Source organism: Lytechinus pictus, chromosome 5 (assembly GCF_037042905.1).
Source record: "Lytechinus pictus isolate F3 Inbred chromosome 5, Lp3.0, whole genome shotgun sequence".
Taxonomy (NCBI): Eukaryota; Metazoa; Echinodermata; class Echinoidea; order Temnopleuroida; family Toxopneustidae; genus Lytechinus; species Lytechinus pictus.
The window spans coordinates 44,437,550-44,460,981 of NC_087249.1; the positions used below are offsets into that span (position 1 = coordinate 44,437,550).

Below are 23,432 nucleotides of genomic sequence, written 5' to 3' on the forward strand. Positions count from 1 at the left end.
CCTGCAATTAGATGGTAATTTTTATGTTTTTGTACACATTTATTGAAAATAGTGAGACTGAAATTGTGTTGATCTTTTGAATGGAGAATGTACTAGTATTATTTACTATCAATTATTTGCTAGTTCATTACGATTAACTTGCACGCCGAATAAAAGTACACAATTTAGTACAGCATCTCCCTACGCACGCACTATCCCAAGATCATCATGCAAATAGGCGTCCATTTCCTCTTTTACTTTCGCCTGCCGCCGTGATCAGACGTTAGCTAAGTACACTCCCACTTTGCTTTTTAAAGTGTCCGTTGTTTACATATTTATCTATGTATTTACAGCCTATTTCAATCCTTTGCCTTTCAGCTTTAGATTGATTTCATTTATATCTCTACTGCGCGGAGCTTTCGTGTTATTATTCACGTTTTTCTAACTTGTGAGTTCCGAACCGTCAGTTTCGTTTTCTCACAGACGGGTTGCTTCGGGAATCCGCTTCCCTTCCCCGTAGCTCCGCTCACTCCTGCGTGCCGCAGGCACTGATACGGCGCTCCCTTTTTTCTTTATAATCCTTTTTAATTCTTTATAATTCTTGACTTGCTCCTTTGCCTCGTCTTGAATTGAATTGATTTTATTTCCTCTCCACAGCTTAGGCTATGGGACAGGTAGGAGCGTCGTCCTTGTTTGTTCTCAAACTTGTTTTCAACTTGTTCTTTTGTGAGTCGGTTGATTGTCTCAATCAATCTTTTGTTCTTGTTTGATTAATTGATTGATTGATTAAATAATGAATTAATTAATTGTTTAATTAACTAATTGGTTCATTGTTTAATTATTAATTAATTTTAATAATTATTTTGTATTGACATTTTTTTTTTTAGACTTATTGTCTTAAAAAAAAATTTCTCTTAAATTTTTTGGGAAGCCCCCCTGTTCTCTATTAGCGTCCTTTGTTTTCGCTAATGAGTTTTCGGCTTTCCAGTTTATAGTAGACCGGCCAAAAGTCAAAAAGTGCTCTAGATAAGGATTCGATGGCAAAATTTGTTAATGCTTGGCATCCCAGCTAAAAGTCTTGCAAAAATACCCAGGAATAGCGTACGGCCGGATGCCAAGTGCAATTTTGCGTGAAAGTGTCATTTTTAGCGTAAAAACTGAAAGAATGTCGAAAATCACGCATTTTGATATTTTGACGGATTATTTTAATATTTTTTATTATCTTTGATATCCAATTATTCTTATTCAGAGTTTCAAATTATAAGTCTCATAAGTATGCATTTCAAATTTGAATATTGCACACACACATATGGCACAGGGAAACATAAAACCGCGATTTCCTCAAAATAAAAGTTTGTGAAAACTATCAATAGTTTGAAGTTTTTTTTACGCAGCTTAAATTCTTCGATTAAACTGCGTTTATCCATCAAATGTATAGTAAATGTCCTAATGTCACAAATATTAAAAGAATTTTCAAGTAAGATGGAAGATATCTCACTTTATGTTATCTGAAATGAGACAATGTGCATTCTACCAGGTGCGCGTTTTGAAAGAAAAATTGAAAATACCGTACATTATGTACATAATTACATGTATAAGTACATACTAAAGCGAGTTTTTAATTACATGTATAAGTGCATTCTAAAGCGAGTTTTTAATTGGATAGCACAATTTGTCAATTCTTTGCATCCCAGCTAAAAGTCTTGCGGAAATCCTGAGGAATAACGTACGGGCGGATGCCAAGTGCACTTTTGCGTGAAAGTATCATTTTTTGCGTAAAATTTGAAAGACTGTTGAAAATCACGCATTTTGATATTTTGACGGATTATCATCATATTTTTGGTTATCTTTGATATGGAATTCATTTTATTTAGAGTTTCAAATTATAAGTCTAGTAAATATGCATTTCAATTTGGAATATTACACACACATATATGGAAATATGAAATATAAAATCGTGATTTACTAAAAATAGTAGTTTGTGAAAACTATCAATAGTATAATGTTTTTGTTCCGCATCTCAATTTCGTCCATTTTAGCGCTAACCGAATAAATACATAATAATTGTTGTCATGGCACATATAGTGAAAACAAATGTTGAAAGAAGATGCAAGATATATCATTTTATGTTATATATGCGAAAGATAACAATGTACAATTATCGGATGCGCATTTATGATAAAATACAAACAGCGCACAATATTACATCTATATTGCACATACTAATATTAATCAGTGCGATAATCGTCATGATATTATATCAGATTATGTTTACTTTTGTAGAGTTCGATCTTCTTGCTATTTCCGCGAATTAATTGGTGCTGAACGTAAATCTACCTGTGGCGATATTCATAAATAGGTCTGATATTTAATTTGCCGTTACCATGGTAACATTAATTTTGTATGAATATCTATATCCAAAATCATAGAAACAGTAGCGTACCTACATGTAGGATTTTCCACAAGGGGGGGGGGGGGCAAAACCGTCGGCCAAAAAAATTGACAAGCAAAAAAAAAAGGTCTTCAAGCTCGTCAGGGGGGGGGGGGGCAAAAAAAGGTCTTCAAGCTCGTCGGGGGGGGGGGGGGGCATGGATACGTCTTTTGCATGGGTTGGGACTCGTCAGGGGGGGAGCAGACTGCCCCCATTGCCCCCCCCCCCCCCCCGTAGGTACGCTAGTGCATAGAAAACATACATGTATGAATAAAACGATCGAATTAGCATTTTTATACTACTCTGTCAATCTACATTTTACTTCAATTATTGGATTATCAAAGTCTAAAAAAATATGGCCGTTGCCACGGCAATACCTATTTTTTGTCTCGCCTGCATGCATAGCAGAGCAGGACTAAAGGAGCCACTTTTCCGGCGGAGGCGACGGTAGTTTTGATATAACAGCGTCATATCAACCTTGAAATCTTAACCAATGTTACGTTTTCGAAATTTCGTTTTAACTTTGAACGTACATAGGAAAACAAAATTAATGACACTTACATGTATAACAGTATTCAGGTATTACTGATCGTCTTGCACAAGTTTTAGATCACATGATTAAGGTCAAAGGTCATTTAGAGTCACTGAACTTTGGCCATATATATGGGGGTATTTTTTTCTTAATGTCATCATAACTTTTTTATTTTATTGATCCAGTTCATGATTAAACTTGAATATAAGTATGATGGATCATTTTGCACAAGTTCACATGATCAAGGTTACCGTATTTTCCGGTATATAAACCGCGGCCGTGTATAAACCGCACCCCCAATTTTTGACTCTTGGAAAAAAAAAAAAAAAATTGAGGAAACCAGAAATAGTGAAATCTGTGTAATATTCTATATATTTGAAGGAATATCTTCATGCATTCTCCGTGATACTGAAGCAATAAAATATACGAAAAGATATTATTTGTTCGATGCAAAGTGTTTTCACTTCGACAATTTTGACGCAATTATCTCGCTCATGCAATACACAGCGATAATGCCTGTACCGTACCGGTACCTGGTGCTGAGTCTACGGGCAGCTGCCGGCTGCCCCGAGCTCTGCCTCTGGTACGTCCAAAGTGATTCGTCCTGACGTATGAATTTTGCATAGATACTCATAAAACAGACTTATTACCTGTTGACGACGAATTGGGATTGTGTTTACTTAAGCAACTCAACACCATCACATGACCAAATAATTTGAGAACGGACTGTTGGCCGAGCGAGACGAGCAGTCACGTCGGCTTTTAATTTTTTTTTCTGAGCATACATGGAGGGAGCGCATGCGCGTTGCTCGTGAGTCGCCGCAACCAAGGGGGGGGGGGGTTGGGAAGGGACGATCGGGCATTGCATCTTGCAATGATATTAAGTTTTTTTTTTAAATGAGAAAAATGATGTGATGTGGATGTGGATGAAATACAATTTTTTTTAGAATTGTTTTGTTGTCTTCTTGATATAGTTTTGGTAATGATATCGTATATTATTATTTTGTAATGATATCGTATATCATATTAACTGCAGATAAGGCCTAAAATCATTGCTTCCTTGACTTAATTGGCGACGTTCTCCATTGCTGCAAAAGCAATCAATACCGGTAGATGGCGCTTCAACACGTACAGTCTTCAAGTTTAGTTAGCTGCACATTAGAAAGGCCTCGAGCAAGATTTCTGTTTCTTTCTGGGATTTTTCTTATTTTTGGTTTGGAAAAGCGATAGTAGGCAGCTTTAAAATTTAGTGCCCTACTGTTCAGTATTAGAGGTATGACATTAGCTGTCAATTACACTAGCAGATCGGTCAAACAGAAGAGGGTAAAATCTTAACTACGTCTACGGTACTGCGCGACGCTCCGCCTTCAGTTTCCCTGTCGCTAGGCTGCGGCGCGCCCAGCGCCGGCCAGCCATGCCAGCAGGCACTGGCAGGCGCTACCGAGGAGCGCTCACCGAACATGGATTGTCCATCCCGCGAACGCCACGACAAAAATCATTAAATTATGAAAAGAGAAAGACAGAGATGATGTAAAGTGAGTTTTATTTCATTCTTTTTACAAGTCCACGTTTCAAACATGTCACACATTCATTATATATGCTAAATTTTCGTCAAGTCAATCAAGTTTCTGAGGTCGGATTTCTCTGTGTTCGTGTATAAACCGCACCCCCCATTTTCGAAGTTTTCCCCGACGGAAAAAGGTGCGGTTAATACACCGGAAAATACGGTATACGTCATTTAGGTTCGATGAGCTTATTATTTTATTATCACATGAATGGCGCTTTTGTGAATAATTATTAGTTTCAGTTGTTTCCAATGTTCTGCTGCTATAATTATTATGTGAAAATATGAATAATAAATGTTATTTGGTCTTTTGCATTGCAAGTTATAGTTTTCATTCAATTCATGTTGCTTCATTACAGTTTTCGCGTTTGCTATTATCATAGGTCCATGCTGTTATATATCGTAGTCTAAGACGGGGGCCGGACAGCCGGCCGACCCTGGGCAGCCCTGGACATACATGTATGTATTGCCAATGCCAATTTGGGAAATGCAATCTATATATATTACAATATCTGCGCTGGACGCTGGTCATTAGCCTTTAGATTTGTTTGTCATAATGGTCGTGCGACTGCATTTCCCAACATGACAATACATGTGATGAAATGAGCTTTAAGAATTAAAATGTGAACTTAAAGAACCTGCTCTTTTAGTATTTCAAACATCATTCTCCACAGATGAAAACTCTTAGCTCATGCAAATGGTTACTGACCGATCTATTTTAATTTTTGGTCTAATGAACTGTTCAATTAACTGATCAAAGAGACCGCAGTTGCATGAAACAACGCCTTCGACATTCTAAAATTGGGAAAATGAGCTACGGACACTGACATAAGCCTTTTGATAGAAGATGCATGGAAGTGAGGGGGAGGGGAACCCCCCCCCCCCAAAAAAAAAAAAAAAAAAAAAAAAAATCAAGAAAAGGCATAAAACAACAGAAGCTAAATAATAGAAAGCTTGTTGGAGAGGGGTTATTTAGTTATTTATTTATTTATTTATTACTTTATTTATATATTTATACATATTTATTTATTTATTATAACCTCAATTGAATGTAAATATTGTAATTTTATACATTTTTTTTTATTAATAAACACAAATTCTTCCCTAAATTAAGGCTTTTGCTTAAAAGACTTGGTCAGTCAGCTCACTCATCAGCAGCGTAGCTAGGATTTTGTCAGCAGAGGAGCACGGGGGCGGGGCTTGGTATTTTGCAGGGGGTACCAAAATAGATTGATTCATATGCCATGAAATTTAGAGTTGAAAGTTAGAAAGTTACACAATTCGTAAGTGTAATCATGAACATTATTGTAATGTTAACAATTTCAGAAATTTTTAATATTCTGACGTGGAAACGTAGCATTTAATAAATATTTTTTTAAAATGATATATAGGCTATTGATGCGAGCGTGAAACGCAATCTGATTTTTATATTCCAATCCGTAAACTGGACATTTTGATGACGTTTTGAAATGTTATGTATCTGTTTTTGTCTCACCTGCATAGCAGAGTGAGACTATAGGCGCCGCTTTTCCGACGGCGGCGGCGGCGTCAACACCAAATCTTAACCTGAGGTTAAGTTTTTGAAATGACAGCATAACTTAGAAAGTATATGGACCTAGTTCATGAAACTTGGCCATAAGGTTAATCAAGTATTACTGAACATCCTGCCTGAGTTTCATGTCACATGACCAAGGTCAAAGGTCATTTAGGGTCAATGAACTTTAATAGACCATGTTGGGGGAATCAACATCAAAATCTTAACCTAAGGTTAAGTTTTTGAAATGTCATCATAACTTAGAAAATATATGGACCTAGTTCATGAAACTTATACATAAGGTTAATCAAGTATCACTGAACATCCTGCATGAGTTTCACGTCACATGACCAAGGTCAAAGGTCATTTAGGGTCAATGAACTTTGGCCGAATTGGGGGTATCTGTTGAATTACCATCATAACTTTGAAAGTTTATGGATCTGATTCATGAAACTTGGACATAATAGTAATCAAGTATTACTGAACATCCTGTGCAAGTTTCAGGTCACATGATCAAGGTCAAAGGTCATTTAGGGTCAATGAACTTTGGCCAAATTGGGGTATTTGTTGAATTACAGCCATAAATTTGAAAGTGTGTTGGTCTAGTTCATAAAACTTGGACATAATAGTAATCAAGTATCACTGAACATCCTGTGCGAGTTTCAGGTCACATGATCAAGGTCAAAGGTCATGTAAGGTCAAAGAACTTTGGCCACGTTGGGGGTATTTGTTGAATTGCCATCATATCTCTATAAGTGTATTGGTCTAGTTCATAAAACGTGGAAATAAGAGTAACCAAGTATCACTGAACATCTTGTGCGAGTTATAGTAGTTTTCAAAATCAGCACTGCTGCTATATTGAATCGCGTGATGCAGGTGAGACGGCCAGAGGCATTCCACTTGTTTTAAAAAATCCAGCACAAGCCGAGCTGGCTTTTTTTAAAAATTAGAAACGAAACATTCTAAGGCGCGATAGCTCAATCGGTAGTGAGGGGGTTTCGGATTCCGGTGACCTGGGTTCGATTCCCACTTGGTGCGCTATATAGTGCCAAGTAAGGCATTTAAATGGTATATAGTAAGGCATTTTAATCCTATAGGTCCCTCGGAGAGTACCTTAAGCCATCGGTCATCTGGTTGCTTACTTAGAAGCATTCACGCTTTCTTAGCAAATGAGGTAAAACAAAAATGGTGAAATCATGAACAATGATCAGTATTTAATTATAGCATTTGATGCGAGCGCGAAGGATTTTAAACATGTTTTTAATGAAGAAAAAGATGAATATCTTACTTACAAAAACGTTAGCGCAAAAGCGCGAGCTAAAATTGGGAGAGACTAAGAGCTAAAGATTGGACATACAGTATTCATATTTATTTGATAATGGACTGGATGCGACTGGATTCTGAGAAGTTGACACATCAAGCAAGGTTTTTTTTAAAACAGATAGCAAGTTGTTTATCTCATATATTAATGCCAGCGCGAAGCTCGAGTCGAAAATTTATTTGCCATCTTTGTAATCCCGTGTAGGGTGCCTATCTCGCTACACCACAATAAAATATACACTTGAATCGCGAGCAGAATACTTTGGGTATATTACAGCGGCGTACCCAGGATTTTCCAAAGGGGGGGGGGGAATTTTTTTGAGGATATTTCGTCCGCGAAAAAAACTTACAAGCAAAAAAAAAGGTTTTCAACCACAAATAAAGGATTTTGTACCAGAAAAAAAAAAATTGTCGGGGGGGGGGGGGGGGGGGGGCAGGCCTGGGGTACGTCCCCTGCATGAGTTGTGACTCGTTGGGGGGCAGTCTGCCCCCCCCCCCCTTTACGCTAGTGGTTTATTATCTTGAAAACGGGATACTTTCAGCTCCATGTAATCCTTTCGGACACTACACATAACCTTAGGGAGCGGGGGGAGGGGGGGGGGAAGAGGCAGTTGCGGCCAGAAATTTTGTAACTCGTTTTAAGTATGTACTTATTCATGTAATTATGTTAATAATTTACAGTATCTTCAATTTTACATTCAAAATGCCCCCCCCCCCCCTCCCCGCTAAATTTTGCATGCCCCCTTTCGGAAAATATTTCTTCCATCTTACTTGAACATTTTTTTAATATTTGTGACATTAGAAATCGAAGAATTTAAGTTGTAAAAAAACTTAGAACTATTGATAGTGTTCACAAACTTCTATTTTGAGTAAATCACGATTTTTATGTCATATTGCCATATATGTGTGTGTAAAATTCCACATTGAAATGCATATTTAGTAGACTTAAAATTTGAAACTCTGAATAAAAATAATTCCATATCAAAGATAATCAAAAATATGATGATAATCCGTCAAAATATCAAAATGCGTGATTTTCAACAGTCTTTCAAATTTTACGCAAAAAATGATACTTTCACGCAAAAGTGCACTTGGCATCCGCCCGTACGTTATTCCTCAGGATTTCCGCAAGACTTTTAGCTGGGATGCAAAGAATTGACAAATTGTGCTATCCAATTAAAAACTCGCTTTAGAATGCACTTATACATGTAATTAAAAACTCGCTTTAGTATGTACTTATACATGTAATTATGTACATAATGTATGGTATTTTCATTTTTTCTTTCAAAATGCGCACCTGGTAAAATGCACATTGTCTCCTTTCGGATAACATAAAATGAGATATATTCCATCTTACCTGAAAATTATTTTAATATTTGTGGCATTAGGACATTTACTATACATTCGATTGAGAAACGCATTTAAATCGAAGAATTTAAGTTGCGTAAAAAACTTTAATTGATAGTTTTCACAAACTTTTATTTTGAGGAAATCGCAGTTTTATGTTTCCCTGTGCCATATGTGTGTGTGCAATAATCAAATTTGAAATGCATATTCATGAGACTTATAATTTGAAACTCTGAATAAGAATAATTGCATATCAAAGATAATCAAAAATATTAATATAATCCGTCAAAATATCAAAATGCGTGATTTTCGACATTCTTTCAGATTTTACGCTAAAAATGACACTTTCACGCAAAATTGCGCTTGGCATCCGGCCGTACGCTATTCCTGTGTATTTTTGCAAGACTATTAGCTGGGATGCCAAGCATTAGCAAGCATTAACAAATTTTGCCGTCCAAAGTATAAAAAATCGTTTTGGCCGGTCTACTATTAAGGGAAGTAAGTTTTTACTTCTTCCTTTCAGATCAGCTCCTTTACTTATTTCTTTTGACCTTTGTAAAAAAAACCAACAAAAAAAAACCTTGTGTTTTTTTTTCTTAGCTAATCCTGCTCTTCGTCTCGGACTTGGACATTTTCTGTTTTTAATTAATTAGCGTCATGTATCGTGTAATTGATTTAAAAAAAAAAAACTGTTTTCTTTTTCTCACTTCAGCTTCTTAACTTTGTTTGATCTCATGTTTAAGAAGTCGGTCCTGTTTTTTCCGAAGATATTAATATTTTCTGAAAAGGATCTTGCTTTGTCACCTTTCTTGCCCACCCACCCCTCTGCCCCCTCTCTGTTTTTGACCCTCCTTTTGTTCTTTCAGGCTAAGAACTTACCAGGTAGATGAGCTCTTTTGACTCATCTCTTGATGACTCCAAACCTGCCGCTGGGAGAGAACCAGACATGGTATTTTGTTCCCGTGATCAGCGGCGGTGAGTATGAGGGCAAGAGAGTGAGACCCTTTGCGAAGGGCTCTATAAAGGGTGGAACCGTGGTTTGCGTCCACGTGCCCTGGAAAAAGGATGGTGGAACCGTGGAGTTGCGTCCACGTGCCCAAGAGGGTGGAACCGCGCCCATGTGCCCGAGCGTTTTAGGGTGGAACCGTGGCGCTGCGGCCACGTGCCTGAAAGGTGATAGCCAAGGCACCCTCGACGGGACCTGAACCTATTTTGGGGAGTGTTGTACTAGTATAGAAAACCTCACTCCTCCAGGGCTGCTTGACCCACCGGCTATCGGGTCCAACAAGTCCGGGTTAAAAGCATGGGACTCTTTTCCCGGCACAGACTAGGCTCGATGCTTTGTCAGTCTCCTTCAGGGAGCATTAGCAAAGGGCTACCAGCCCCTAGTCGCTAGAGACACGTGAGCTCGACCCCGTCAATCTCACGATTATCTGATCACGGTGGAACCGTGGAATCGCGTCCACGTGCCCTTAAAGGTGGAACCTTGGAATTAGCGTTCATGTGCCTAAACGGCTTGATCAGATTTGGGTGACTTTTCTCATGCGAGATATCACTTCCCCCCTGTCTCTTGTGCCCTCTTCTGCCCCCCGGCGGGGGCCGCATAGAATAGGAAGAAGAAGAAATTCTAGGTTGCTAACCCCGCTTTGCGGGCAGACCATTCTTTCTGATTCTTGTGCCGATGGCCAGGCGTCGTAACTTCATGTTACAACAGAACGCCCTCGAGCATCACAGATTTTTATCCTCATGCTCTCTGTCAGTTAAAACCGCCGTGTCAAGCACCGGGCAGGTCAAGCAGACATTTGCCATCTCACACCTCGGAGAGTCACCGGCAATTTCATGATTCGCAGGCTCACGCACCTGCAAGGGAAATTCCCGCTAATTCACAGGTGTTATCGACATACGGGCATCGCCCCCCATTATGTCACCAGACTCCCGATAATTGTGGGTCAGGCGTTGCAACTCTCATGTTGCTTCACACGCCCACGAGCAGTGCGGGTTATTTCCCCCACGCTTCATGTCAGCTTCAGCCGCCGTGCTAAGCACCGTGCGGTTCAAGCAGTCACCTGCCCTCTCACGCCGGGCTTTTATTGAAACGCTGCTCACCTACACGGTGACCCCGTTTCTATGCAGGTGCTTCCGACATACGGCTTTCAAGCCAACATGTCGGCAAGCTCTCGGTGACCGACATCTGGACGTTGCATCCTTACAGGTTGCATCAACACGTCCCGAGCATTACAGGTTCTTACCCTCGTGTTCTCCGTCATTATAGACCGCCGCTACACAACGGCCGGGCTTATCAGCAGCCTCGCACCAGCCGCCGGCCCTTTTCTTTGAAATTGCCGGCCCTTTCACCCGCATGGGTGATTTCACGATATGCACATGTGCTGCTGACGTATGGGTCTCACCCAGCAAGTCGGCTAGCCCCCGTATGTCGCTGGTTGGACGCTGCAGCCGCTTGGCTGCTTTTTGTCGGTCTTATTGCCGGTGTCGGGCATTGAGCGGATTGAGTTTTCTCCCGCCAGCCCGCACTCCGGGGAGCTGTCGGCGAGTTCACCTGCATGGGTATCCCCCATTAATATGCAGGTACTCCCGAATTCGCCCTCTACGTCAAGCTTCACAGTTTGACCAGGCATCGCTTACGGCGACGGCTCTTTCAGCGGTAACTCTCCATTCTACCCCCTAGGCGGGCCTGTAGATTGGAGGTAAGAATTTCTAACATACCGCATGCCTTCCTTCTCTCATGAGAATGTTTGGCTGTTTTTGAGAGGGCAACCTATCACGCCCGCGGACCGTCTGCCCAGGCGACGGGACCTTCAGCTTTTGGCCTGAACCTCACTTTCTATACGAAAGTAAGGGTGCCCTGTCTTTACTTTTAACTCCTACTCTTCCTTGTAAGGTTAGAGTCAGGGCTAGTACAGACACCCGTCCTCCAGCGATCGCCGCTGTAGAGAGGGCGACTCCGATATTAGCACCATCACCGCTCTGCGGTATGTCTCACTATCTCGTAGCTCTGCCGAGCTTATGAGCATAAATATCGGATCTGAATGTCACGGCGATTAATAGTTCTCCTATACTTAATAATCGCTATGCCTTCACCACCCGGTGCATTATGGTTATTTTTTAACCTGTTTGTCCCGTATTTGGGCGGCTCGTGCGAGCCCTGCCCGAGCTGCCATCATCGGTCGTCCCCCCCGGACCCCGCCGGCAGCAACCGCACCGAACGCCCGGAGGGAATCGGCTATTTATATGCCAGATACCCCTCCTGTTGACATTCACAGCTTGTTCCCCGAGTCTTTCCCGGTCGGGTAAGCATCATCTCGGAGGAAAGAAACAGCCGTATATCTCATTAGATTGTCGGAGCCTGTGTGCGTGCGTTCAGGCTTGTTTCAAGCCCCAGGTTTTTTCTGTCGGCATTTCTATGCCTACTTCCTGGGCGCACCCACCATGCCGGGTCGGCGAGTTCACACCAAACTGTCCGTCACCAGGCCATCGGTCGAGCTCAAACAGTCTATCCGATAGACTGCCCTCTATGTGGGTCAAGCTTGCGGGCGTCTCCGCCGCTTCCTCGTGTGGAGTGGGCTACGGTCGATGCATTTACCATGCCCGTGTGTCGAGTTGTCTTCTTTTTTAGAAGCTTTTTCACTCGGCACACTTGAGTCGCCTCGCAGGCTGCTTTCATCCTCCTTCCATGCTATGTATGTGGCCATGGTCACTGCGTGACCGAGGATGATGTGATCGTGGATAGATGCTATGTGCATGCATATGTATATATATATATATATATATATATATATATTTGGATATATATTTATGTATATGTATGCGTGTGTGTATGTACATGTATGCTTATGTCTGTCTAACCACGACCGCTTTCTCTCGGGCCGACTGTGGATGAGTCCCTCTATGAAAGTGATTTACTTCACTGGAGCTCTTCTTTTTAGAAGCTTAGATTCTCATCCCCCGCTGCTTAGGGCGTCTGTTTTGCCGCCCCCCCCCCCCCCCCCCCCCGCAGCTTTCGGAACGTAACTGTTGAGGTATCATGTCTGGCGATGTCTGTTGGTTCAGAGCATCATCGTGACCGACATCTCTTGATTGTCGTTTACACGTAAGATCATGACAGAGGCATTTTTTCGCCAGCTCACCTCTGGCGTACGCTTGCTGCGGCTAGGGATTGCTCCGCTCAGCGGACATCCATCGCAGCCTAGCCTTACAGGCCCTCTCGCCGATGGTGGCTTCAGTCAAGCCACCTCTCCCGCCGCGGGTGCTTTATTTAGTACGGGAGAGATGGGATCCGGCGTCCTCTCTCGACCGCTCGGTCTATCACACTTGTTATGTTGTGATGCGAGCCGTGTTTTTTTCTCCGACACGCCCAGTTGAGCTGTTTGACCAGACTGTTCTATTCCACATAGACAGCAGGTCCGTGGCAGTTTCTTATTAACATGATGGCACTCAGTCGTTTTTCTCGACACTTTGACTGCCTTACGAGTGGTTTACTTCAACCTTACTCTCTGCCGTTCCATGTCCTTATCGGACCGCTGGAAACGTCCTGCCACAGCTCTCTATCAGAATTCTGCAGATGTTCTGCCCTCATGCTTTTGAGACAGATATCGAATTCTGGGCGCTTTCCCCCACGCGGGGGCTTCTGAGATATCTGGCATTCCTTACGTTTGCATCGTTGCGGCTTGGCTTATTTTATTAAGCCGGTGTCCCGACCATGGCTTTTATTAGCCTCACTGTTGCCTTCTCGGATTGATTGATTGATCACTTACTGAACCGTTCAAGTTTCAGTCTTCCGATCACGATTCTTGTCGATTTTTTTCAACAAAGTCGGATCGTTTATTGATCATCGGCGATTATCATCCCTCCGGTCACGGATGATTAATACCTTCAATCCGAATCTTACAAACTCTTGAGTTTCTTCTCAAACGTTGAGCTTGTATGGTTTAGTCCGTCATGGCGCCTGTCGGTCGTTCTTGACGCTTGACTAACTCCCTCTTGGGTCGGTTTTCAGGGTATCTTTCGTCTGTCTATCAGTCGAGATCCCTCCTGTATCTGTTTATCTGTAACCATTTACAGTACGTAGCTTTGCATACTTATGCATCGCTCCCGGACATTTGCCGGGATTGGCGTAGATTAGGCGTGGCTTTTAACCCTTGTCTTTGTTTGCCATTCTTCAGACAATTCCCAACTCTGTTCAGTTGGTTGTATTGTCGCGCGAGCCGTTTGCGGCAGCTTCTCGAGACATCATTTCATGCTGGATTGTTGAAACGATCAAGTCAGTTGGTGATGATGTTCTCCTTCTGACACTAGGCCGAGGGCCCATGATACTATAGTATCGTTTCTTCTTGGTCTCCTTCTATTGAATCGTCGTAGACGACATCTTGAGGACCGCCTTTTTGGCGCTCTTCTAATTCCTTGTTCTTAAGGACCTTACTTCAAATGAGGCCTTATTTGCCTCCTCTGTCCTTAAGGCAGCGGCCTTTCGTGTCTTAATCTCCCTATTTTGTATGCACTTTCTTAGTCTAGACATGCCTCCCTTCACGTTGAATCCGTGTTGGTCTAGCAAATCAAATGAGTATATCCCACTTATTGATAGTAAATTATGAAAATACTTACCATGATTTTCTTATTTACGAGATAACTGGATATACTCATTTGAACCCTCCCACCGGCCCCTCGCCTTGCGTGGCAACATGTCTTGCGTTCAGGCTCATGAGAGGAAATGGACACCTATTTGCGTGATGATCTTGGGATAGTGTGTGTGTAGGGAGATGCTGCGCGCGCGCAGGAAAAATTGTGTACTTTTATTCGGCGTGCAAGTTAATCGTAATGAACTAGCAAATCAAATGAGTATATCCAGTTATCTCGTAAATAAGAAAATCATGGTAAGTATTTTCATAGTTTCAGAGTATGAAACATCTTCATGTACATGTACTCATTTTACATTTATACTGTATCGTGTTCCCTATGTACTTTTCATTGTTGTGTATCATTTGTGTTTGATTCTAAGTAAGATTAAGAATTACATTCAAGATCTTAGTCCACTCATTAAAGGGGTACTCTAGTCAGAAAATAATTTGATTTGAACAGACAATCCACAAAAAAAAACACTGAAAATTGGACAAGGAATATAAACTAAGTTATGACATTAAGATTATGACTTTAAGATTTACATTATTTCGGTGAAACAGTTCTAGGCGATTTTTCAAGGATATTCAATGAGCAAATTGATGATTTGATATCCCCACTTGTTCTATTGTATTTTATTGCATGAAATTATGTTTATTCAATTTGTTAATCCAAGAGCTTAAACAGTTGGATTGACAACTGATTATGCATTAGACATTTATTGCTGTGACTTATTTTGTTTTGAAGGAAACACATAATGATAATAATAATCCGCTTTTATAGTGCTTAATACATCGAAACAACGTGTCTAAGCACTTTACAGATATATTATTACACATTATTCACACATGTATGAAATAATGAAACAACTATGATATCATAATATTATAAAATAAGAAAAGTCAAAGTGAGGATGTGACATCATCAACCCACCTAATGAATATTCATGATTGAAACTCACATGGGCTTGATTCAGCAGCCTTTTTATTATTTTTTCCCATGGTATCCGTACTTACTTTTACTGCATATGCTCCTATAGAAAATCTGCATAGTAATCTAAATAAATCCCCTTTATTCAGGGAACTGTCAGAAATAAGCTGCAATTCTATATAGAAAATGGATTGATGGGCTCGGAAAGCCTGCGGGCTACACTAATTGTTTTACTTTCCCAGGCAACTTGGAGTTGTACTGTAGACATCCTTGTTCCTCCCCTCTTTGTATGCATGTACACTGTATTTGCTAAGTTGTAACTTTGTTGAAATGCGAAACTGAATGACTTTTGCGAGCCCTGGCCCATGGAAAAAACATTTTCTAACTCTTTTCTTTTCTTCCATTTCTACTTTTAATATTTAACTATTCAATTTCAAATTGTATTTTTTACATTGTACAATTTTTGTATGTTTTTTATGGCCAAATAATGATAATAATAATGATAATGATAATACTAATGATAATAATAATAATGATAATGATATTAATGAAGTGTAATAATGGGATTTGTAACATTCCACATGCTCCACTTGGTCATTCCACTATGAAATCTGTGACCGACTTCCTTCGTTTGTTGTGTGATTCCCCAGTTATGCAGATGTTCGTAACGATATCAACAAAGAGTTGGAACTGGCCGACAGCAAAATGAGCGGCGCGGATTCCGACAGTACCAATCTCTGGGATTCCAGCGCTTCGGAATCGGCATCGCTGTCGACGTCCGTCTCGGCGAACTCTTCCCTCAACATGCCGTTGTTCAGCACAGGCAAGAATGAGAGATGGCAGTCATGGAGCACAGGTAGGATCAAATATGTGGCATGATTTTTCAGACCTTTGACACATCACTATTCAGTCGTTACCATCAACTTTCAATAAAAAAGTACTTACAAAGTAATATAATAATTTAAAGCAGGAATCATTTTCCTGGTATTGCAAAGCAATTTGCTCCACATTTTTTTAATCTGTTACATAATTCTTTTGTGTAGCAGATTTTTGTTTTATCATAGGACTGTACAGAACATGGTTGAAGGCTTTCTCTTTAATAAGACCAATAATGTTAATCAAATTTGGTGAAGAAAATTTTCCCTCTACAGATTGAAGAGACAGAAGGAAAAGCGAAAAAGCTTTATATACATGTACATGTAGATCTGCCACCTGAAATGAAGTAAACTCAGCATTTAAGTAATTACATGTAGGCCTGTTAACATTAAGAAATTTGGGAACAACTAAGAGCGGCAGAAGTAATTGATTACTGTAAAACTTCCCGTGGTGTCGGTGCAAGTACACCCTTAGCAAAACGTTTTTGTGCACTGCATCGGTGAAGAAACGCCTTTATGCAATGCGCGAAAGTGTGGTGTTAAGGATGTTCTTGAACCAATACAACTTTCTGTTCTAACCAGAGAAGCAGACCTATCCGTAGGTTGGTTGGCCCTATTTGTGCTCTTATGCGTAATGCTAAAAGAGACTTGCCAGTGTAAGCGTCGATCTTGGTGCAGCGGTTCTGAATCTCGCCTTGCAATCAGTGTGTTTGAATCCCACCGAGGCCTAGCGTCCTTTATACCCCCGTCACACTTATTCGGAATCAGCAGGAATCGAATGGAGAAAGAAAAGCGCTTAGAAACAAAGTGTAATAAGCGCTGTATAAATGTAACTATTAGTATAATAATTATAAATGATATCACCAGTTGAAGACCAAGAACCTTTTTTTGAATTTCTTTTCCAAGAGCCAGACACATAACTTGGCTGATGAATGTGTTGTTCATACCTGTTCATCCATATGTCTGCTTGTTGCCTGTTCCGTTCTCATTCTTGTGATAATTGTTCATTTGATCAACTTCAAAACTTGGTCCCAAGCATGCGTGTCTGGAGTGGCAATATTTTGGTATCCCGACAGGGTCAAATGTCACGTAAGCCATGGAATACCTGAAAATGCCTGGTTCTTTCGCTATTAAAGCAGTTCATTTTCAAACTTGGCTCATGTATGCATATGGAAGTGGTGGTTGTCTGATTCAATTTTTAGGGTCATAAAGTCAAAGGTCACAAGAGTCAAGAAATACTTTCAGGGTTTATGATTATCCATTATTAAAATGGTAGCAAAGATAATCCATTCCTTTAAGAAGCAATGTTTGCTCAGATTATATGTTTTTTTTTGTTGCTTTCTTGGACATTTAACTTTTGCTGCTTCAGCACCAACTTTGTTCATTGACAGTGTAGAGCATAATTCAACCAACTTGAGATCAATACTCTTTCTTGAAGTCATATCATATCACTTTTGATGATAATCCATTTCATTGTGGCAGCAATTATTTTTTTAAACTTTCTTGAACATTTAACTTTTGTTGCCCCAGCACCACCTTCATTTACATTCCAAAGCAGACAATATGATTTTTTAGACCGTTATTCAACCAACTTGATACCAATATTCTTTTTATTGAGATCAATATTATTTTTGACAAGATTATCCATTCCCAATAGAGAAGCAACATTTTTTTTGTTTAATTTCTTGAACATTTAACTTTTGTTGCTCCAGCATCCACTTCAATACATTGCAAGGCAGACAACATTAATCTTTTAGACCATTAATTCAACCAGTTTGAGTTCGATATTCTTCTCACTAAATAAAACTAGATGTTACCTTTAAACAAAAGAAATCTACCATGGTAATTTTATGCCACGGGCATTCACAAAGGTCTTGCTCCTGCTATTCTGTTGAGGGTAAGCTTCTAATTGATAGTATCTCATATACATGATTCATATTCCGTGAGAGATATATATCCCCCATCTCAATATATTCCACCCCCTCCTGATTTCACTTGCCCAAGCTGTGTAATCAGACATTTTTAACTAGTGGTTTGCAGGCGAACCGATCCATAATAGATACTATCTCATTTAAACATGTGTGCACAGTGATCCCTTTTGTTGCCTGGCAATATTCCTCCTCCGTTTTTTTCTTCAAGTTGTTTTGCTTAACGAGTTTACTGAAGGAGAGATAGATTGATTATATATGTAACTTCTCCATTTGCCGTCTATATGACATCTCTTTATTGGAGAGAGTAAGTCTGCTATTCTGAAACTTGTTATTTTTCAACTTTAGATCTATGCAAGTTTACCTCAAAACTTTCTTTGTATTCACTGCCATATTTTCATCCTAACATGTAAACCATAGACCTTATTGCTTTGTTTTTTGAAATGTATTCTAGATTAATTTTCATAGAATGTCTATGCAAAGTGATTGTAAAACAAGGTAGGCCTATATAATACATATCAATACGGTATTATTTTTTTAACAATTATAAAAATTTTGTGCTCTGTTATTCTTAGCTTTATGCTTGTTTCCTGCTTTACCTTTGTTTTAAGATTTAATGTTTTTGTGTTGATTCTCCTTTGTAGATTGTGGCACTCTTGTATTGTATGAAGTTATATCATCACACAAGTGCCAACCAAAATGCTTTATTGATTTCTTGTTTTGATTTCATCACAAATGTACATGTTTTGAACATTTCACTATTTTTCACTATTAAAAAAAAAATTATCATGCACATACAGTGGTGCTCAAAAGTTAGTGAACCCCACCAGAAAAGGAACATATTTTAAAGTTCTACCATATTTAGGATATATAATTGTGAACTCAAATGATGAAATATTACATTCAAGAAAGTTTATTTCCCTGGGTTCGCCAAACATTTTCATGCTGTTGTCTATACTCAACACACAACATGAAGGAGTGTATTTTGTGAAGAGGTTCACTAACTTTTGAGCACAACTGTAACTATACCATGACTCCTTTTAAATGATTTGATCATTTACATTATGTTTATAAAAACTTATTTTGAGCATGATCCTCCATTCTTTTTTGTGGTGAAATTATATCTTCTACATAAATGCTTTTGATTCATTAAATATTATTTTATAATTTATGCTCATTAGTTGCAACACATATTGTGAGCCTTTCTCTGTATTTTGTTTCCTATATTTATTTTTAGATGAAAGTATATCATGCACAAGCAGTCTGAAACCACCCAGTTTATCGCACACAGAAAGCAAGAAAGGACTTTCACCTTCACAATCTGGTATGTTTGTAGTATAAGATTCATTGCACATAAAGCTCAGAGCCGACAGTCATCCTCCATTTGTATAAAAATATGTTTGCTATTTTTTTTCCAGACAAATCATTGAAGCACAGACATACAATGTACTGAGTATCACACTTAAAGCATGTGATACAGAGCTGACTGCGGAGAGCGAGGATAATTTTTATTTGTCATTTCCCATACCCCCCCCCCCTTTTTTTTTTCTCTCTGCCCTTTTGTCCCCTCCTCTTTTCCCATTTTCTTGTTCTTTCTCTTTTCTTTCTCCATTTTTTCACCACCAATTGGGGGGTCCACCAAGATGCAAAATAGGGGAGACTATAATGACACTTTTGTATAAATGAGCATTAAAATTTATGCATTACTCCTTTGAGTGTCTGTAATATGCTTTTCACACTGCACTTTTTTCCTTAGCCCCACCAATTCTCCGGGGTTAAGCTTAGCCCACTTCGTTTTCACACTACGTTTTTTAGCAAAGTGGGCTAGCACGGTAAATAGTACGGTACTATCTGGCCCTGCAAAAAAGCAGGGTTAGCCGGCTTATTGTGGTGTTGCAGTGCTAAGAGATGCAGTGTGAAACGAAATAGGGCTAAGCATTAGCCAATCACAGAAGTCGAAATTGCATGTTATTCGCGCTCTGTATGGTAAAATCATCAATATTCATGAGCTGTATGATAGTCACGTACGTGCATAGCGCCAACTTAATGTGTTCCGCCATCTTGCTTGTTGGTTGCCGATAAAATGCGCATTTTCAGATTTTTTAACGCTCAGTTATTATCCATGACTGAAACATTGACCAATCAAAAACTAAGATTCTACAAGAAATATGAATATTCATATACGAAAGTATAAACATAGATAATTCAGTTTTATGTGAAATTTAAACCCAATACTTCAAAATATGGTTAGTTTTATGTCTCTAAAATGACCCTTAAAACCAGAATTTTATTAGTAAAAAATAAAGGTTTTCCCAAGTTGCCATGGTAACGCGGTCTGAGATATAAAAGCTTAGCAAACACTTAATTTCAGTGATCGAGGATGTATTTGTTTACGGTATACGTCTACATAAATTATAACATTTTTTTCCAGACCATGGATGAACTTTCAAAAAGAGACATTTTAGGCAAGTTTTTACGATTTCCGGCAATTTTCTGACACAGGCACTTTGAAGAGGTAATTTTTACAGAATTAGAAGAAGACATCATGGATTTTCCTAATTATCACGACGGATATGCAACTTACTTGTAAACAAATCAAACAAAGTCTATGATACATTTTCGATAATGCAAAAAGAGACATTCGAGTCTCTGATTGAGAGCCGCAGATTGAACATTCGCACGGCGCAATGGTAGCGTTTTCGCCGAATTCGTCGGGGCGAAAACTCCAAGAGAGCCGTACCACTCACCAGTCCCGAACGCTGCGCTGTATGTTTGATGATTTATCTGGTGCCATTTCGTGCTTATAAATTTGTTTTTTCTACAATGCCACTATCTCATTAAAATTGTTTGTCATGATAACATTGGAAATATTATCGTTTAATGGCCCAAAGGATCGACTGTAATAAAAGATACTTTGAAATATTGTCAGAGAGTGATTAGTTAGGTGATGTTTATGGTCAGAATTTAGTCATGGCTTCGGGTGAACTTACGCGAACGCGGTCACTTGCTCACGGGGCGAGTCGGCCTGGCCCTTTGGTGGAAGGCCGTTAGGCAACGTGCAGTGCAGCTAGAGCAGAGTTGGGGAGTTATAGGTATAAACATACTTTGAAATAAGTAATCTGCAAATATTTTTGTCTTATCCCTTTGGATTACTTAGATAAGAAATTCAAATTCTCAAAGTTTAAATCAAATTTTAGACAGTGACAACAAAGAGTGGTGCTGTATGGGGGGGGGGGTGGGGTCTTGCATGCCCCCAATTCACGAACAAGAAAAAAAAGGAAAAGGTAAGAGAATCTTGCGAAATTGTTCAATTGGATTTTTGTAACCAAAAGTCAAAATTATGCTTATGTCGCTTGCTTGCAACTATATATTTTATAAATTTTGCCTGATACGCCATATCGTAGTACGTACCCTCAATTATTTTCACTTGTTACGCCACTGACATGACTGATATAACATTTACTAGTTTATGATAACATTATTTGGTTGCGGGATCAAAGCATCAGCTATATAGCTAAACATTTATACTTTATGCCTGTTCAACTTCCAATACAGGTTTAGGCCTGTATTTATGAGATGTTAAGATCTATGGGTGCCTTTATTATTTTCATTTTCAATTAAAACAATTATTAATTATGTATTAATTTAGTATTAACCTCGATGATACATTTTATTGTATTAAATCGTACAATTTCTGTTGTATTAAGCCCCTTATTAAGCCCTTTTAAAAACATGCTCAGTAGCAGACCCCCCCATATATAAAGACAATAGAAGTGTATATAGAATTAATTGAACCCCCCCCCCTTATTGAGGACAAAATGAAAAAAAAATACTCAAAATAATCGACCGCCCCCCCCCCCCCTTTGACGAGGCAGCTGTCGGTGGCCTGATGTCTTCATTGACTTCTTTTTGCTTGTAAAAATAATATTAAAGAAATAGGGGCTACTCTAAGTGTCCCCTGTGAAAATTGATTTGGATCTGCAAGTGCATGAGGCTGCGCCCCCTCCAACGTCATAGCTACCCCATATCTTTAGGTTCTAGCTCTCATATTTTTCAGCTCCCTGGTTTTTTGGAAGAAAAAAAAACGAGGCGAAAGAAAAGAGTGAAATAAATGAAATACGATTAATCAAAATTTGAGTTGTTTGAAAGAATTATACTTATCAGAGAAACTAAATTAAATTCTACAACCATGAAGAATAACGGCAATCTTGATAAATTCTGTTTTTTTTTCAAAATCAGAACCAATCAACCTTTTTCTGATTATTCTGTCACTTTCCATATTTTGGAGAAAAAAATAAAAGTGTTCATCGATGCCCTGTACTGCATGATGAAACTGTATCCCCACTCGGCCCTCGTAACCCCCCCCCCCCTCTCTCCCTCTCCCCCTCCCCCACCACAATGCCCCTTGCTCATTTCTCTTATCTCACCTTGACCTTAATTAATTAATCTTAACTATTTGGCGGTACAGTCAAACGTGACTGGTCGCCATCATAGTTTCATCCCCAACAAACAAGGAACAAACAATAACAATTCTGTTTTTCGACCCAACATCATTCCTTTCAATACGCGTAAGGCTATACGTGGGCATGCACAAACAACGTGGGTTAACAAAAACTGACCCGCGTTTGGACTAAAATTGTGATTAAAATAAAAATGTTATAAATATGAAAAAAATATGTGTATAATGAAGGATATCTGATAAACGGAAAAACATCAATCGCGAATTCATAAAAATGCTGGAAAAGATTTGACAGAGGTTTTTAACAACGGTAATCAAGGGGAATTAGTGTATGGGTGAATGGCGTTCGAGCTTTAGCCGAGCGTTAGCCGGAGAGGGCGCGGGCCAAATCTGGCAATATGGCGTCGTCCATTAAGCTGACGTTAGCCAGCGGCGACTGCACGTACGTGTAGTCCGGGGTTAAGGCGTTAACCCCGGCTAAGCAAATAGTATGGGGTTAAGAAAGACAGTGTGAATCGAAAAAAAGATAGTATGGGGTTAAGGAAATGCAGTGTGAAAAGCATATTAATGAGAAGTAGATTGTGAGACTGGGGGAAAGAACTGTATTGTGGAGTCCGGCTATATATGGACTTGAAAAAAATCCGTGATTTTTTTTTAACAAAGGAGATTATACACCTGCATGATTTGAATTTGTTGCAGTTTTTCAATATTCAAAACATTTTTCATTTACATCAACTCGGTATTAACGTGTCCTTATCACGATCATATTTCTAAATTTAGTTTTTATTGCTCAATCCACAAGTCTGGTCACACAGCCTACGCTAACGCCAACATCAGTACTCAAATCAAGAAATACATCAACAAAAAGTGGTACCGGTACATGTTTAAAGTACTGCATTATG

General features: G+C 39.4%; 1 protein-coding gene across 1 annotated transcript in view; it reads left to right on the forward strand.

Moving 5' to 3' along the window:
- Positions 1 to 23,432, forward strand: part of LOC129261591 (circadian locomoter output cycles protein kaput-like) — a 62,626-nt gene that overhangs the window by 24,807 nt on the left and 14,387 nt on the right. Inside the window, exons 6-7 of the mRNA XM_054899646.2 lie at positions 15,919 to 16,124; positions 19,309 to 19,395. Of these exons, the coding sequence (XP_054755621.2) occupies positions 15,919 to 16,124; positions 19,309 to 19,395 (293 nt within the window). The remainder of the gene's footprint in view (positions 1 to 15,918; positions 16,125 to 19,308; positions 19,396 to 23,432) is intronic.